Raw genomic sequence first — 19,159 nt, 5'->3', positions numbered from 1 at the left:
GAAACACACAAGTTATCAAAACAGGATGTAGAACAGAGAGCACATGTGCATCCTTACTTCAATTGTTATGGTATTAGTCCTTCCTAGTCGAATTAATCTTTGGAGGAATGTTGCATTTTTTTTAAAGCAAGCATGCTCTGTTCCTAACTCTATGAAGCCTGCAGAGACAACTGGGCACAAAAGTAAATGCAGCTCAGGAAACAGTCACCTATCAAAGAACATGGTAAACTCCTAAGCCTCTTACATAAAGATTACTGTCAACTTCAAACGGATTATAGTCAGGGTGGCCAGAAAAGCCCTGAGACAGAAATTAACACCCACTGGTTCAATTATTCCAAAATCTGGAGAACAGGGTTGAAGACAACCTATCTCTCATCTCATTTGGTACACTTCATGAGTGGATAAGAGCAGCTCTGCAGTTCTGAGATTCAGAAACAAACAAGCAAGCAAGCCCCTCCTCTTCCCTCTGCTCCACCCTACACAGACATAGAAAGGAAACATTCATTTAATAATGGCAGAGTTTATTTACATTAGAGAAGGTTTACACAAGTTGAAAAGTTGTTTCAGCAGGAATCCAACAATCAGTGCTTTTGTCCATCTTCAAAGAAAGCGATGATTTTTAAGATTTCATGATGCACCTTCAGAAGACCTTGATGATCACTTGGGGAAAAAGTACCAGGAATCAACTAAAACAAACAAACAAAAAATACAAGAGTGACATTAGTTCTATAAAACTAGTCATACACAAACACTTGAAAAAACAACATTCTGCCCTTTCAGCTACCTTCCCTCCCATAACAATACTGCTATGTTAGCAGTATTAGCTGTGTTAGCTTTATGCCCCACCCTGTGAAAAGAATGGCCTCAAAATAGTATCTGTTCATTTTAACAGTTTGGCTGTACCAGTCCTGCAACAAGTTATAACACTGTTGTGACCATCCCTGGAAAACATCACAGATCAGGCAGATGATGTTCAGTTGTCTGTCAGAGGTCTAAGATCTAATCCTTTGGTAAATAAATGCTATTTACTGGCATGCCATATAAAGGCAAATGGAATGCAACTTGCTTTCCCATGACATGGGCTACACAGATGTTGCTTCTCAAACACTTTGGCACTTGGCTCATGACTAAGTTTAACTTAGTATTTCTGTAACTCTCTCCATCTCAAAAAGCACATATGTCTTCTCTGTAGTTCCTGCCAGTAGAAAAATTTTTTTTAAAGTAGTTAAAACTGAAAACGTAGGATGCATTCTTATTTCTTAAAGAAAAACACATGTTCTGTTAACATGAAAAACAGTCATAACAGTGAAAGGATAAAATTTTGTCTTTAGAACTTACACTTGAAAATTAGGTAAGGTTATGTCAATTTGAGGAAAAGGAGCTATTTGATTAGTTACCTACTGTGAGGAATGACAAAAAACTAAGGCAAAGCAACCAATCTCCTTTAAAAAGGATAAAAGTCATGCATTTGCCTTGCATGATCAGTAAGAGAAAATTTTTGTCTTATCATCTTTTTATGTAGACTACACTTTCACTCAAAAGCAATCTTCTCCCACAAAGCATTAATGAATTTCTGTTCATGTTCTATTTAGCAGAAGACAGGCAATACCACATGACAGGATATAACTATTATAATTTTCATATACACGAAATTGCCTTTTTGCAACAAAACAGTTTTCATGTCAATTTTATAGCCAGCAATTAAGAGAAGTCATATGACATCTGAGAAAAAGTGTACCTTCTGGTGAAACAGGATCTCCATTCATAAATGCTGGTGCCTAAAAAAGAGAAAAAAAAGGGAAAAACAATTAAACCAACATCTCAGTACTTAAGGTTTCATAGAGAGCACCCAAATTCACTAAACCAGAATTTTCTGTTGCCCCCACAGGACAATAGTCTACCTTATAGATTTCTCACCCCCACTGTACAAATTTCTTTGTTGCTCATAAATGACAAAACAAGTACATGAACAATGAGTGATAGATTAACACCTTACCTAATGCAATGGGGATTTTTGATGACTGTATTACCTTTGAGAATAACAGGATTTGTTGCTAACATCTAAAGAGTATAATAACTAGAAAGGTATTTTTACATGTTTCACTGTCAGGTATGCATGTGAATACATACACACACATACAATTTACATTAAATACAAGCAAACCATTTAAAATAAACGTGTGATGATACTCTTTTACAATTCCATGTTGACAGAATAATTCAGTTCTGTATAAAGTGACTGTTTTAAAATTCAGGTCTGGCATTCCAAAGCTGGATATGCCACTGTTCAATCACAGGAGTGCACAGCCTGTCTTGTCCTGTAACTTAAAGGACAAAATTAAAAACACTTTTAACACATCTGGAATCACCCTGCCTCACGATGAGGATGTAACAATTTTCCACTGCCCTTCCTTAGCACAGCAGCACTTGGGCTGAGCTGCACTGGTGTGACACAGCCTTCCTGCATCTGAGTAGGCACAGGGCTCTAAACACTGAAGAGCAGAACAAAGCCTATGAGGAGGGAAGAAAGAAGCAGGATTCTACTTCCCACCTATCCATGATAATTACCTTCATGGGGGGGTTATATGACTGGTCTGAAAGGAGACACCAGTATGACAAACATAACCCAGATCCTATCAGCAGAATATCCCCTCTCTTCCTAGCAAAACCCAAGCTTTATCTCATAAGGCAGGGAGATCCAGAGGTCACCATTTATAAGCAGGTGCCTGCCACTGCTTATAAAAAAAGCTTGACATAAGGACTCAGTACTTTCCCACCATGACCAGATCAAAATCTCATCTCACTGAACCAAGAAGCTCTTCACTACACAACACTTTCATCTGGAATACCATTTAAAAACCAAATAAAATAATTAATTAATAAAAACAAACCTCAGATGAACAACCTCACTAATCTTTTGTTTCACAACTGGCCACTACAAAAAATTCTACCTTTACTAAATCCCAAATGGAAACGTCCTCACAGAAAGCATGTGGGGAGAAATGCAGCAAACAAACTTTCTTGCTTAGATCTGAATTATTTAAAACACATTAATAAATATACAGATTCAAATTTGGTGGGAGATTTCTTTAAATTATCAGGAAAAGTCAAATATTTTTCCCTGTAAAGCAATGTTCTGCATTTTATCAAGAGACAAGCAAAGCTTTCCTAGTTCGCTTTCCAGTATTATAAGAAAGAATTATGTGATGAGTCTGAGAAACATTGCTCTACTAACTATATATAGATTGTCTTGGAGATTTTCCAACTTGCAAAGTCCTCAGCAGCTTCTTCACAGAGCAAGTAATTCTTAGGATTAATATTAAACAAAGGCTTGGTAGTTCTGGTCAGTTTTACAGACGGCAACACTTAAAAGCCTGAAACAAACAGCGTATCTTAGCACTAACACATTCATCTACAAAACTATGACTCCTGAGTTTAGTGCACAACATATACTGACACTGGAGCTGAGACACAGATGAAACAACTTTCAGAGGCTATAGAACACCAGAAACGTTCACTATGTAGTGATAAATTCATCTAGATTTGTAGTTGCAGGGGTCTGGTGTAATTTTGGCTGGTTCAAATGTTCAGTATTTGCTCTTAAATGCACAGGTTATCTTCTATGTCTTTGGAATTGATGGTCACAGCAATTCACCTGGTGTGGAATCATTCTTAGTTTGCCCCCAACATGCCAACCATCTAGAAACTCCCTCAGTGGAGTGGAAATTCCCCAACCCAGATAAGCCATTCTAGTTCCTCATCTGTAAAGTAACAAAAGGTCAAATAATTCTGAGAACAACTGGACTACCTAGGGAATAACCCAGTCAAAATCTATAGGAAATTCTGATTAGTGCACACTTGGTAAGGATTTGAATGTTTTCTATTTGGTTCTGTTATAGTTCTCTTGCTCACCATGAAAACTTTTCCACAGCAATAGTGAGTGCTGCCTCTTGGCTTTTGAGGTCTTTGGGTTTTTTTATTTTGTTCCAGGGTTTTTTGAGAACTCAATATATCTGATTTAAGGCAATAATCACTTGCTCAAAAATGCTGCAACTGAAATCTGATGCTGGAAAAAGAATTGTAGGGAACCAGCTCTCACTGCAGAAATAGTTCAGAAATTTTGCAGAAGCTGAAATACATTTCTCATTGTACTTGCATACAAGATCTGCTTCAGCTTTCATTATTTTGTTTTTATCCAGGACCTAATAGATGGGTATAAATTAGAAGAAAATGTGTCTGCTTTTAGTTTAAATTAAAAAAAACAAAAACAAAACACCAAAAACCCAAACAAAACCCTGTGCAAACACAGGCAGCTTTCATTTGAAATCACCACAGCCATTAAAATTCTGCAGCCAACACTCACGTACTTTCACTTCAGTGTGAAAGAGATGAATGTCTGACAACCAAAGCATGCACTGTAGTGTATTAGACAAAAAGATACCTGCTTAAAATGTGCAAGTCAACCTCCCTGCTTATATTTAGAGTTCAAGTGTCCATGATTCCTATCTCAAGGCCATTTTACTTTTTCAGTTATTGCAGATCAGCAACTGCATGCAGTATGAAAAGCATTTATAATAGAGTATTGCATATTTTCCCTGTCTGGAAAGCACCAAGAGGCAGCACCCTACAAAGATGTAATTAAAATACTTAGACTGAACTGAAACAGAATGATGGAAAGGACTATGTGGAAACAACTTCACAAAAACACCATCACTTAAATGAATGTGAGGCACAAAAAAAGGCAGGAGGTCATACTATTTGATAAGAAGGGAAGCTTTCAAATAAGAAAGGCATTACAGTTTGATACAAGGTATCTATTTTATGAACTGATTTTACTAACTCCTCCCCTCCCCAAAAACCACAGAAAAAAAAAAAAAAGATCTTTTATTGAGAAACAAAGTAAGACATACTGCTGATTTAATGATTATTTACCCTGCATGCCTCAAAGTACAAGGAGCAGAGAATGCAAAAGGAAATATTCCTTTGCACATTTGTCACAATTCAAATATATTTGGACTTGCAGCTTTAGTTACATTCAAAGACTCATAGTTATTGTAAATTTGGAAGTACAGAGAAGGTAAATACTTGCTTATAGCTTTCCAATTAAGAGTCTCATTTACTTGTGACACAACAGCATCCAGGACAACATATTGTTACTAGAAATGCTGTTGGAATGTTAACTGCACAGACAGTGGACAGCGTGTCCTTTGACACCTGAACTTGCCTAATTGCTGTGACTGGTGAGGCGAAACACTGGGTGCCCTGGCAGCCATGCACACATGCAAAGAACCTCATGTGGTCATGAGCACAGGCTCAACACAGCCTATGTTAGGAAAGAAAAAGTAATACTTGGGGGCACATTTCTCTATGTAATTTCTGGTAACTTTGCTTAATTTCTGGCATAAAAACTAGTGTACTTTGAAATGGAAAAAAATTCTCCTCCGCTAACATTTGCACATGAAAGCATCAAACCTGCAGGATATTTTTCTTGCCTGAACAGGAAACCTGCATGTTTTAATTTTATGTTCATTTTCAGAATATGACAGGTATTCTATAAGAAACATTCAAATAAGCATCCCCTCTCTTACAGCATTGCATTTAATTATGCAAGTAGACAAACAAAGGGTCTGTTTAGTGATTACGGACTACAGTCAGCTTGTCAATGAGTTCTAACACTGGGTGGTTACTCATGGCAACAGGGAGACAGAGAAGACAGCAGGCTAGATACAAATAGCAGTCCATCTTACTATTCAGGTTCAGAAGAAACAGCACCACAGAAGGAGAAAAAACAAAAGAACTCCACCAGAACAGTAATGAACCTTCCAGAAAGTACAATTGGACCATTACAATGAAAGGTTTATATCACAATGCTTACATTTTCCCCACAACCTTTCTGCTCCTCCTTTTACTTAAATTTTTGCTTAAGGAAGGACCATTTTAATTTAATTTAGCTACTTGATTTCAGTTTTGGAGCTCTGAACAGTCTTTTACAATTAATCATTAAAAGAAAAAAGGGGTGAAAAAAAGTAAACATCCTTACTGACTGCACAATCGATCGGGCATCCTCCTCACTGCAACAAAATGGGCTGCCACTCACCAGAATATTTGTGCTGAAAAATAAAATTAAAAACCTGCTTTATCCATCAGCAAAAAAGGGCCACACACAATTCAGTACATATGGAAAAAACCCACCATCACATATAGAGCTCAGAAATGTGTATCTGCAAGCGATGAGGAAGTGAAAGCCACAAAGTAAGGCTGGAAGGAACAGGTGTGTGGAAGGGTGTTCTTTGTTTCTCTGAGTTTGAGGAGGTATCTAGGCTCTGTATTCTGTATTAATGCAAGCAGTGCTCACACTCAGTGCTTCTGGCTGCTAGCTTGTGTACAGTGCAGAGGACCACAGTGGAGAAGCGAAATCCCTCCAAGAAGCCAGCAGAAATAAACCAGCACTTCCTGAGAGAGCTGAGGAACACCTAGATGGCTAGCAGAGATTATGTGAGTACACCCCATCTCTTGTGCCTTGCAAAATGGCCAGCAAAGGATGGCCATCACGGAACTAACAGCAGGTTAGTTCCAAGTGTTACTTGGAATGTAACATGGAATCATGGAAGTAACAGCAGGTTACTTCAGTGACCCACCTGTAGTATCTAACAAGAAGGAGAAACAGGCCAAAATTCTGCACCTACATAAAGCAGCACATACCTATAGTATTTCCAGACAAACTCTGGGACCACATCCTTGGCAGAAATGTTTCCCTATGAATCTGCATCCTTTCACACCAAAAATTAGTTTGATCGTGAGTTTTTAAGGTCCTACAGAATAAACTGCACAAACTTCAATTCCCCAAAGCAACAGAATGAACAGTGACAAGAGGCCCAAGATTCTCCCAAAACAATTCTGAACAAACACTCTGGGACCATTTCTCAACAGCTGAAGTAATGAATGTCACATGTAATCAATACATATCTGAAGCCACTTACCAGTAAATCATCATCATACAAGGAGCAATTAGTCAATCATGCTTTATTATCAATTAATTATCAAACCCATTAATATTCCTGTCATCTCAAAAAAAAAAAAAAAATCTAAGCAGCTCATGGATAGCTGCAACTTGTTGAATAGCACCAGTATAGTACAATATGAAGAGCAAGAGATGTGACTGGATACATACCACTTTATAGCACCTCCATCAACTTTTTTATGAAGCAAAGCTTTCCAGTGTTCATGGGTAGATTTAATAATTTCAACAGCAAAATCCTAGTTTACAACAAGGAAAGTTTTGTAAATTAAAATGTTATTAAACAGAAAAAAGCCACAGAACTAGTTTATTAAAACATACTATCACCTCTGTTATTTTAAGGCACCTCCTTTGAGGCCTCATTAAATTTCTGGAGAATACCCTTTTTATGTAAAGAAACAAACTTCACTGTTTATCAAATATATTGGCAACACATTCAGGACTTTCCCTCAGTCTGCAGCCACAAAACATGAATTCTACGTGAAAGAAATGAAATCAGCACTAGATGCTACAGAGATCCCTACTGCTGTAGAAAATTGAACCAGGCTCTAAATGGGATCAAGTGTGTGAGCTATGACTCCACCCTTACAGATGCAGGTCACAGTTCGGGTTTCCCCTCTAGAGGCATAATTTGCATTCACTTTATTAATGCCCAATCATATACTTAAGCATTTGCAGGAACATAACATGTCAGCTGCTTAACAGTTTCTGCTTGTTTGAAAGAAAAATAATATTGGGAGTGGGGCTGGGATGAAAAAGCTTCCAAAAATTAAAGTAAAATAAGCCCTCGGTGTCCAGATGATGACAGCTAGACTTGCAAAAAGCTGCCAACTGAACATTCACATTTGTTAACAAGGAGTGACTTGGAGAAGTGCCACTGGAACATTGTGAACTTCACCAGAGCTGCTGGAGCACAGCCACAGCTGCCTCATCACATCCTGGGTCTCTAGAAATGCTTGAGCACTATTCAAGTGCTCCAAACCAGTATCTCAGGGCATTTAGTGCCTTCAGGCTCAACTCCAATGGCCTGACAGGGATACACTGGTCTACTGTCACTCTACAGTGCAGGAGCTCCTCTAAGAGCAGTTCCTGGGAGAACAGGGGAGAGATCAGATTATCAAGCCTTACAACTCCACAAGTGATTGATTTAAAAGGCAGTTTTAGTGCAGAGGGGAGTCAGGGCATTTCTTTAACCAGACAAAGCATGTAAAGCTGCCTGTGCTGGTTAGAAGGCATTACATAACTTTGACAGCACCCTGCAAGGCTGAACTGGCTGACACATGGACATCATTCATGAGAAACTTGTGATTCTTTGCCAAGAATAATCTACACAGAGCATGCAATACATAAGTTGCAAAGCAATTTTACTCAAATCACATCCAATTTCTCTGGAAAAATCCAGGTATTTCCTTCAACAAAGTCTAATCCCTAGCCCAATCTCCTTTCAACCACTGGTCATTCTTACTGTAAGTAGTTTAAAAAGCTTCTTTCTAAAAATAAAAAAAAACCAATTTGTCAGCCTTCAAGTCAAACCTTCAAGCCTTCTAATGTTTTTATGGAGATTTACCAGAAAAAAGTATGCCTTGAGCAAATACAAAATATGAAAAAATCTGTAACCCATTGTCTTAAACTGCATACCCTAAAAACAAAAGTCAGAAAATTTTACCAACAGGACTACAAAAACACCTGAAAACACATTCTGCTCATAACTCTGATATGGAGAATGAAAATGCCTTGAAAAACATCTACAAACACACAGATGCATGTGTAATTCTCATCAGGATAAGGACTAATTTTTTTTCAGACTTTCTTTAATGACCTATGCATTTTTCCTGAACAAAATGGAAGGCAGAAAACATTATTTAATGCTAGTCTAATAAACTGTACACAGAAATCCTTCCCATCAAAATTCTTTTCATTAAGCCTCCTCCTTTACAATTCCAAAAATTCTAGAGTCCATGTAACAGAATAATGTATTTTTAATTTTGCATTATCTTCACCTTGTTTTTAAATTCTCCATTAAAAGCAAAGTGATTTTCTGGTTTACCATCAGGGACTTTATATAATTGGAACCAGTCAATTGTAGCCTCAAGATAACCTGGTTTGTGCTTCTTGACATCATCGATATCTGTAGGTTAAAAAGATTTAAAAAAAAAAAAAAAATCATTTTTACTCACAGGTTTCAGAACATTAATTTTTTTTAATTTTCCTACAGAATCTGCAGCAATTTGATTTCACTGAATACTTTCAAAGTCATTGGTAAACTTCACTTTATTACATTAGCTGCCCATAGTTGCTAGCTTATGATTTCACAACCACACTAAGCAGGTAAAGCAGTCATCTCCTGCCCTTCATTCATTAAGACCCAAAGGTACAATGAATAAAAGGACCATATTTGTGAAAGGAGAAGAAAATCCCGTATTTATCTCAGTAGGTAGCTCTTGCAATATTTAGATTATTCACTGACACAATTTCTTCCTCCAGCAACTGCAGGGCCTATGAGCATTTTTTGATAATGGAAGAATAACTATAAAAACTTTTTCAACACATGGATCTTTAAACCAGCACCTCTTAACAAAATACAGGCTTGACTTGTCAACATTATATTAAAAGGCACTTTTTTTGCTCACATTAGTTCCAAATTCACCCCCTTCAAGACATGACAGAGACGTTCCAGGAGCTCTAAACACTAACTTTACTGATAACCTTGTGGTTATCAGTGATAAACAATTCTGCCTCTACAATCGTGATGGACAAAGATGTGACAGGACACAAAGAGGAATGTATTCCATTTGTGGGACACCCTTGTGAAGCAGAGATGAACACTACCCTGGTGTGTGCAGAGAGATGAAACATCACAGTAATTCAGCTTGAAGACTACGCTGCCATATCAACAATGCAGTTCCTGATCCTCCAGCCCTTACCTGCTGGGCATATCAAATTTTAACGGGCTGTCCTTGGAGACTACCACCACTTCTGTCACTTGCAATGGCATGGTCCTATCAACCCCTTAACAAATTAACTCCCTGGCAACATGTTTACATGGCAAAAGCTTTCAACACTGTTCTAATAATTTTGATGTCATAAAGGATTTCGTCCATCCCAGAAGCCAAATACTTTGTACTGGTGTGATCTTCAATTTCCTTTCCACAGTCACTTCTGATGGAAATGGGAGCTGACTTTTTACTGCTGTAGTCTACCAACTATTCCATAACCTCACTCTGCTCAGGCCATCTTCCAAGGTGTTACTCTCCTCTAGTGTTTTCCAAGTGACTCGCTCATGTCTCCCTTCCTCATTCGTTCTTGCTCTCTCTCAATACTGCCTGGTTCCTTCATTACCTTCTCCCATAGGTATGCCTCACTTGATGACATCTGGTCAGCAGTGATTTCTGCTAAGATACTCTTCTGTCTATTCAGTCCTATAAAATCAGAGTTGCTTAGTCCATGGAATTGATACCTAGTCATGTGCTTTCCATCTTTAAGTGCCTAAATATCTTTTAAAACTTCACTGTGAACCTGAACGAAGACAATAAAGTATTTCTGAAGATAAAAATAAGCAAAGAGAAAAGGTCTTCTGCTACAGACCAATCAATTCTCAGTAGACCACCCAGAGAGATGACATGTAGACTGAAGTGGGAGGCCAGACTTATGTCTCAGAAGACATTCTGAGTGTTAATAACATGTCATAGATGCCACTGCCAAATTCCACTGCATTACCACTACCCAAAGAATAAAGCATGAAACTCTGAAGAATCCCATGTAAGTTTTTGCTTTGCACACACTTTACAGGGCTACGTGTTTATGGGCTCAGAGTAAAACACATTTTGAACTTGGCTGCTGGCCATCTGTCTGTAGGAGATCAGAGAATTTCACTGGCAGAATCCCAGAAAAAAGTAAGGGCACATAAGGCTGTGCTAGAGGCAGGTCTTCTAGCTGAAATACGTGTTTAAGAGCACAAAAAGCTTCTCACTACGGTGAGGTGCGTGAGACCTACCAAGAAGGAATGATTTAGAAAAGGGTGGGATCTTGGTTGGAGGATGAATGCTTCACTTGGGCACTAATAAAACTGTAGCTCCAATTCAAATCAGTTTCAGGACCCCAATGTATCATCTTGTTCTCTCCAAGCAAGAGAACATCCCTCTTCCAACTTGAGACATTGTCATCTCCTCCTCTTATGAAGTTTGAATTCACATCTAACACTTGTTGAAGAGACAGTATCTCCTCAAGTTTGTAAAGCAAACCAGGCTGCTGCAGCAATTTCCTTGGCTCCCAGCAGTAGACAAACTCCAGACCTCTATCTCCAGACACTACTTAAATTCAAGCATACTTTCTCACACTGCTGCTCCTTTTTTCTGGTTCCTATTCCAGCAAATGTCTCTCCTAACTCTGCTTCTCCACTCCCACTACTTGGTTATTTGCCTCCTACTCCCATAAAATCTGTTCATCAAAAGTGCTTTACAGTCTACTAACTGGCACTTGGTACTTTTCTCCATCTGTTGCCCCTTATTTATAGGTTTTATTTATACTTATTTGAAGGACTCAAATGTTAGGATAGGCTTTGAGACAGACTTTCATTATGTCCTTTTGTTAGAGATTCTATCTTCATGGATAGAATTGTCTCCCTGAATTTCTCACTCTCTCTACTGGAAAATAGTTTGCCTAAGTAAAGTGACTAAACACAATCATACAACAGCATTACATGGATGGATTATACTCTGGTTTTGAGGACTTAAGAAGGAGGGCATTGGTTGCTTTTATTTCCTGGGTTCCTTGCAAGTTATTCTCCTTCATCCCTATGCTTCACTATTCTTTACTATAAAAGACAGCTACTGAACATCAAATGAAATCTGAATGCTTAATTTAAAAAAAAAGACTCCAGAACATCTGTATTATAACAGAAGTTGATGGCAAGCAGAAGAAAAACATGCAACAATGCAACAAAACAAACCCCAGAAAAGTATCAATGCTGTTGCTGTGGAGTCAGCATATAATACAGAATACAAGGAAAACAGCAGCTCTTGCATCATTCACTCAACAGCCACCTCTTCAGTTCATTAAAAGTCACCACAGAAAAACCTGAAAGACAGTTTGTCTTCCACTGAAATCTAAACAGCCTCTTTGGGATATCAGGGGGGAAAGGAGAAAAACCACATTCAGAAAACAAAAAAGTAAGCAAAGAAAGGTAAAAGAGAAGATCACACTAAGCAGTACAATAATTTACTACACTAATATCTACAGAAGATAGCTTCAAATTATTATGATTTTTTTAAAAAGCAAACAACTTAAATGTCTTTTCTGCAGCAAACACTGTTAAGAGAGTCTTTCTTGGTGTTGACTGCTTATCTTCCCTCACTGTACTCACACTGATGTTAAAAGGGGCAAGTTGGGGAGCAGCAAGTGTTTAGGTGCCCCAAAGCAGTTTGATCTCTGCCAGAAAGTCTGTCTCAAAGCAGCAGAGCAGGTCAGGCTCCTGCAGTTATGTTATCAGCAGGTCCCCCACGGGGCTCTAAGTGGGAATTTCTCTACACTGCCTGCATACAACATTAGGTCTCATTTTTCTGGGCACCAAAGTTAAGTGCCAAGGGTTAAAAAGAGACAGCAGATCACATTAAGGGCTGCAGTTCATTGTCCATAAGGAACATCCCTAGAGGCTGGCACCATGAACTGCTGCTACCTCTCTGTCAAGGGAGTGAGCTAACAGGAATGCAGACCCTAATTCTAACTGGCTTTACAGAAGAGAGCAACAAAAGCATTTGTACAAAACTACCATTTTTAGTACAACAGATGCTGCTTCTTGCAAGCAAAGCTAAAACAACACGTTTGCAGCAAGCTTTCTAAACAAGGTCTGTGGGAAGAGAGGACATATGTTTTTATTAACATCTTATAAACATTTGCAGGAAGCTGCAGCTACATTCCATATAAAGGCATTTGGTGTATTTTGTGCAAGGGGTAGGAGGGGAGACTTGGTACAGCAAATTAATTTCTTTATACTGGGTGCTTACACAAATCCACAACAAAGGTCTTCTGCTGCTTCTCTGTGAATAAATATATTCACATGTAAAGGTCTGTAACAATATTTAGTACAAAATATACAACATGCCTTAGTTTTGCCATTTAGGGTTTGATCACTAAACCCTATCTTGAGATGTGTATTGTAAAAGCAGCATGGCAACACAGCACAGTTAACTACACCAGTGCCAACAAAAGGTAGCACAATAAAGCCAGCAGACACCACCAACTGCTGTTGAATAGATGCTGGCATCTCTCCAGTGAGCAATGGCAGCAGAAATGGCTGCTAAGATTCCAGGCCAGTAAATCACCTCCATAATGCCATGGACTAATACATGATTAGTCCAATTTGCTGAAGGAGGGCAAGATGACCTTTTGAAAGCCAGACTTCATACACTGCTTCAAACACAATTCCTGCTTCAACTGCCAGTGATTTTTAAAACTTCTTGTCCAATATGAAGATGCCACTTACATTTAGACCAAATCACAGCATAAAATTATCACTCATCCCTTCTGAGCCCAGACTAGAAAAGCATTAGATATACAAGTGAACTCCAATATATCCAATATATTAAATTCAATCCAGACTATGAGATAAGCAGACAAGCAACCTTTCTACGACAAAAATTTACTTCCAACAAAATAAAGAAAGCAACCCAGCCTATTACACCACCAAGATTTAGTGTTTCAGTCTGCAAGGAGGAGCTTTTAGGTCTTTTCTCAGAGTTGTTTGGTCTAATGTTGCTCTGCTGGTCTACTAACAGCCATCTGCCTAGCAACTGCCTGAGCAAAAACACAACAGCCACAAAGACAGATCTTAATGAAATAGCTGCTTTTAGACTCCAACTAGACATGTTCAGATTTATCTTTCTCACACAGATGCCTGCATCTGACATACCACTTGTATTTGGTGAGAGATTGTCCCTATGCCCACCAGAATTAAGTGCTATTATTTCAAACAGATTACCTTACAAACTCAGTCCAAAAAGACACTAAGACCCTGCTATTCCTCCTGATGACAGAGTTCCCACTTAAAACAGGTGCTAAGCATTGCCTATCATTCCTGGGTATTGTCACTGTAAACAAGAGTTTCTCACTGCTCTGTGTGAAACACAGAGCTCTAGGCAGGGTTTCCAATTTAAACCAGTATTTATCAATAAATGCCTGCACAACACAATCCAGTGGAGTGCTATGAATAAACAATGAGAAGCACTCAGAAGTTGTGACTTCTCAGTTCTGAGTTCTGTGAAGTCTCAGAAAAATCAATTGCACTTATGAGAAGGATTGCAATCCCGGAAGGAGAATATCCCAGGTACCTGGGGCGTGCTTAAAGAGGCAAGGGGAGTTAACACACAGTGCAGGCTCAGGATGGGGTTTGCAAGTAATCACCACTCTGGTGTCTTGAAAATTATCTTTTCCAAATGTTCACTGGGGGCTCTGCACATACTGAGCTGAAAGCAAATGTGATGATTCTCAGTGCAGTTGGAAATCTTTAACAAATGATACAGAAGTGACTGGACAGTATTAGAAGGCAACACTTAGCCTCATCTTCCCCAGGAGGCCACCTCCCCAGCACAGCAGCACATCAATTACAGAGAGAGAGACTGGTTTTATCCGTAGCTGCCATCCCTTTATGCTGAAATAATTAACAACTTTGGGAAGGGGGAAAAACAAGTATAAAAGGACATATTGTACTGCCTGCTCTGACAGATTTGTTTGTTTTCAGACTGAAGAATGATTGCTGTTAAACACTGCAAGCCAGTCATGTCTTCTGAAAGCAGACAGGGGCTTTTTTTCTTCCCCTTTTCTTTCTTCTGTAAATTTTGGGCTGCAACTCCAACCCCAAAGGGAAATCATATTAAACTGGATAAGTAGTTTTACACTTCTCTGAATCTTAGGACAATTCTCTTCTTGAAGTTTTGTACATATTCCCTGATAAGAAAGGATGCACACAGGAATCAACTACAGGCAATGGTTTGCCCATTCCTCCCACTACTTTTTCCTCTTTTTTTAAGACTAAAGCTCTTACTTCTCCCCTCCCAAATAAACTAAAGTTGTAATAGAGCTGATATAAATCAGTCATTACATGGGGAAAAAAAAAAAACCAAAACCAAAACCAACCAAAAAACCAGAGAGAGCTTTCAAATACAGACAGTTAACCCCAAATAATAAATACTATTGGAATAAACTACCACGGTTTTGCCCCCGCTTAGTGGACTCCTTCTGAATTCTCTCATCCACTTTTCTGACCACATTCTCTCAGAAATTGCCAGGGAGAAAAGGTAAGTCTTTAAGCAGAACAGTGCCTAGAAATGAAATGCTATTCACTTTTCTTTTAACTACTGACACTTATATTGCATTTTACTGCACATTACAGAGTGGTTTAAATTGATACTGACATTAACAGCAAACTATTACTTACTCTTTCCTTAAGCTGAACTTCTTAATCTCTAACTGTCAAAGTAGTTAAAGAGTCATAAACACTATGCAGTAATGCATCTGCCCAATGATTTTAATCAGCATCAACCCAAGAGTTTCCTTTTCCTCATCTCTTCTTCTCCCCTTCTTTCCCCACAAGTCAAGTATTCTCCATGTGAAAGTAACCTGCAAGAAAACTGAGAATGAAGGGCTAGTCCAGTGATATACTTTACATTCAGAAACCATGAAAAAACCTCAATGGCTGAGAAACACACTTTAAAAAGCTACTGGATTGCTCTATTCCTACAGAAAGGCCACTCTGCATCTTGGTGTTCCCTTACCAACAAAGAGCAGGCTCTCGTTGTACATACCTGATGGTATATATGGTTTTTGGTTTCCTAACAATCAGTTTTAGACAAACCTCCTCACTTCTCACTTAAGACTCATGATTCCCAGTAATATTCCATTTGAGGAAGCAAATCTCCATCTATACAGAGAAAAACTGCACTTTACCTGTGCTATGAAAACTTAACTTCCTGCAATTTTAACACATCAGAATTACACCTCACGTGCTATTCACATGGACACGCTTCAGTATTTGAGTTTCATTTGGATACGGCAAGTCTGATCACAGGGAGGACAAGTTTGAGCAGGATATTTCCCCCTGTACAACTCATCATCAAGGCTGATGAGGGTAAGCTGCATTAGCAGTTTATTTTGCCAATTTTCAAGCTAAAAGGTGAAACCTAATTGTTCATACTAAGCAACAAACTCTGGAAGCAATCCTCTTAGAAGTGGCAAGACATTGGAATGTCTTTTCAGAATGCAACACAATGCCTGTAAATATAAAAGGAACAAACACCTTCAAAAAGGGAAACAGTAGTGTGCTACATAACATAGAGCAGGTAAATATGCACTACTACACAGTACATAAGCCTGTAATTATTGGAGGTCACTTTCTAAGGCAGTTGTGTTTCAGTTTCTGCATGCCATATCCTTTTGAAAATCCAAGCAAACCATTTTAGAAGTTTAGTGTGAAAGCTAAACATGTCCTACTTGAATATTGCACATATAATATATGTACTACTTGAAGGTAGCACCTGACCTAAAAAACAACAACAACAACAAAAAACCAAACAAAACCAACCAACCAACCAAACAAACAAAAACCCCAAAACAAACAAAAAAAAAGTCTTGCCTTTCCACTGTCTGCTTCTTATCCTGGGAGGCATAAACTCAGGTACTATTCTGCTGTGCAAGTTTCTGACATAACTGCATTAGGAAAGACAAAAATACTTGCCATGGATTTTCTGAGCTTCTGGGTCATCTGCACTGATGGCAATTATCTTCCAATCTGTCTCTCCTTCATCAACAAGACCTAAAACACCCAAGACCTTCACCTGAACAATCTCACCAGAAGAACGAACCTGAAACAGAAAGTAATGCCACAAAGATTTAGAAGACAACACGTAAAATTTCTCTTTTACCTTAAAAAAAAAAAGTTTTACATTTTTGACCAGCAGGCTGTAACAAAAATTGCAAGATAGGCTAGAAATACTAAATAGATGTGTACTGGGTTTGCAGATCTTTCTTCCACCATTACTATTCTCCAATCCTCAATTCTCCAGTCAGCATTTATTTAGGTAGACAAGTAGCTAAAATTTTTTTCATTCCCTTTCACCCTAGTTCCCCCACACTTTGTTGGTTTTCCTTCCAAACTGTAAGTCAGAAGTCACTCATACTTATTTTTTAACTTCTTCCTGTCCCTTGACTCTCTACTTTCTGAACTCAGGATACTATTTTCTGTCTTTCTATTCCTTCCTCTGGACTCCAATGTACACATATAAACACATAGCACTCCCCCAGAAATACCAACACAACCATTTTTGCATTTTCTTTGGAACCTTCTCCCTGCCAGCTAATATCTCCTCTTTAACTCTTTCTGGATCCCTTGAAATTCATCTTTAGGTCTCTTACCCCTAATAAAGCCACTTTCACTGAAGTCATTAATTAAATTTCCCCATACCTAAATATCCTAAGAGACCCCTCTTTCAAACTCATCCATTTCATAACCTCATTTTCAATACAGCATTGTTCCATTCTTTGCTGCCCCTAGATATGTAGAATTTTCTTTCAGTGAGCTAAACCTTTCCTTTATACCTGCTAATGGTGTTTGCTGCACCTCTTTTTCAGCTATCCATTCCACAACTCATAACTCTGCAACACTACAGCAGGTTCCTGTCTTCTCTAGAAAGGGGATCTACTTCTTTTAGCACCCATGACTAAAATCAAAACTACCTCCTTTGTGGGTCTGACTTTATAATTCTCATATGCATGATGCTGTCATATTTCCTCATTTTTCAGCAACCTATTCCTAGCTCCAATACTGCTAACAGGGAAAAAAGAAATAAATCTTTTCCTTCCCCAAAAATCTTAACCGTCACTCCCTTCACCCAAAACTTACTGTCCAACTACACAACTTCAGGATGTTGTTCTTTTATTTTCCCTTTTAACTAGTATAAAGACTTTACCAAATCCTACTTTCCCCCACCCTTTTTAAAAATCCACCATTTTCTTACCTATTCTCTCCTTAGATCCTCTACTGATACTTTTGTCAGTCCCTAACATTATTAACACATCTTTTCTTTTTTCCATTTGACCTTTTCTTTCAGAAGTTGCTACCAAATTATTAAGTTAAACTTGATAAATTAAATTAATCCTGATAAATACAAACCTTTGAACCTATTTCACAAACATCAATAGGATCATTATCCCCACAACATCCTGTAAGGTTATCCGTATGGTTTGGATCTTCCCAGGTCTGCCAGGGAAAAGAGAACTATCAGTTAACTGCTGAACTGCAATTACAACTCATCTTACCACTAAATTACAAAGATTAGCAAAAGTAACAATAAAAACATCAGCTTTCTGAGAACAGGCTTGCTCAATGGGAGGAGAAAAAAGTAAACAGCCAGTGGTCTGACACTGAGTAACTCATACTCAGGACAAGTGATATGAGGATTACTGAGGACATATTTTTACCGTGTCAATGACTCAACAGATACGTTTTACCCAATTGCAGTGATTAAGGCATCAGAGGATCCTGAATATGGATTTTTCTAGTTGCTAGTGATAGTGGGATCAAGCTAGGACATCTTACAATTACATTTTTGTTATACTTACTACATACCATGATATTAACATAAATTCTTTTCTAATACATCTAAGCTTTGAGCGAACCACACTCCTATGCACGTATTTGTCAGCACCCAATAAGCTTTTTAAAGATTTTAGATTTAGGTATGAAGCATTTCTGAGTTTTTTGAGACATGTACGTTCCAAAGGACAGCTAAGAGTTGAAGACCAAAGAGGCAAGTTTAAACTCCTGCTCTGAGCACTGCACAAGCAAGGAATCCTAGCTGAGTTATACTAATTTAATTACTGCACAAGTACTTGCTTCTACTTTTACAAGTAATGAGTAATTCATCCTACAGTTGAGAAGCTTTTTCTGTGAGTCCAATTAGGTGTTGTTGAAAAGATTATAGAAAACTTTTTTTCCCAAGGAGCTACGCTGCTAGCTTCTATGGTCTGTGACCATAACTCCACCCCAAACTTGCTCTTGAGAACTTGACTGATACTGGAATGCAAAATGATGAAAAGAATATGTTTAGGCAGCAGAATCATTACCAAAAAACTGCTGAAATGAAATCAAGA

General features: G+C 38.3%; 1 protein-coding gene across 1 annotated transcript in view; it reads right to left on the bottom strand.

Annotated features, from left to right (window-relative positions):
- Window positions 1-504: 504 nt before the first annotated feature.
- Window positions 505-19,159, bottom strand: part of PPA2 (inorganic pyrophosphatase 2) — a 34,709-nt gene continuing 16,054 nt past the window's right edge. Inside the window, exons 6-12 of the mRNA XM_054633383.2 lie at window positions 18,180-18,266; window positions 16,746-16,872; window positions 9,019-9,146; window positions 7,172-7,257; window positions 6,041-6,110; window positions 1,739-1,778; window positions 505-686 (exon numbers count right to left, since the gene is read on the bottom strand). Of these exons, the coding sequence (XP_054489358.1) occupies window positions 658-686; window positions 1,739-1,778; window positions 6,041-6,110; window positions 7,172-7,257; window positions 9,019-9,146; window positions 16,746-16,872; window positions 18,180-18,266 (567 nt within the window). The 3' untranslated portion in view covers window positions 505-657. The remainder of the gene's footprint in view (window positions 687-1,738; window positions 1,779-6,040; window positions 6,111-7,171; window positions 7,258-9,018; window positions 9,147-16,745; window positions 16,873-18,179; window positions 18,267-19,159) is intronic.

This window comes from Agelaius phoeniceus, chromosome 4 (genome assembly GCF_051311805.1).
Source record: "Agelaius phoeniceus isolate bAgePho1 chromosome 4, bAgePho1.hap1, whole genome shotgun sequence".
NCBI classification, from domain to species: Eukaryota; Metazoa; Chordata; class Aves; order Passeriformes; family Icteridae; genus Agelaius; species Agelaius phoeniceus.
Note: the sequence above shows the minus strand (reverse complement) of the source record. Positions and strands in the feature narration are given on the sequence as shown.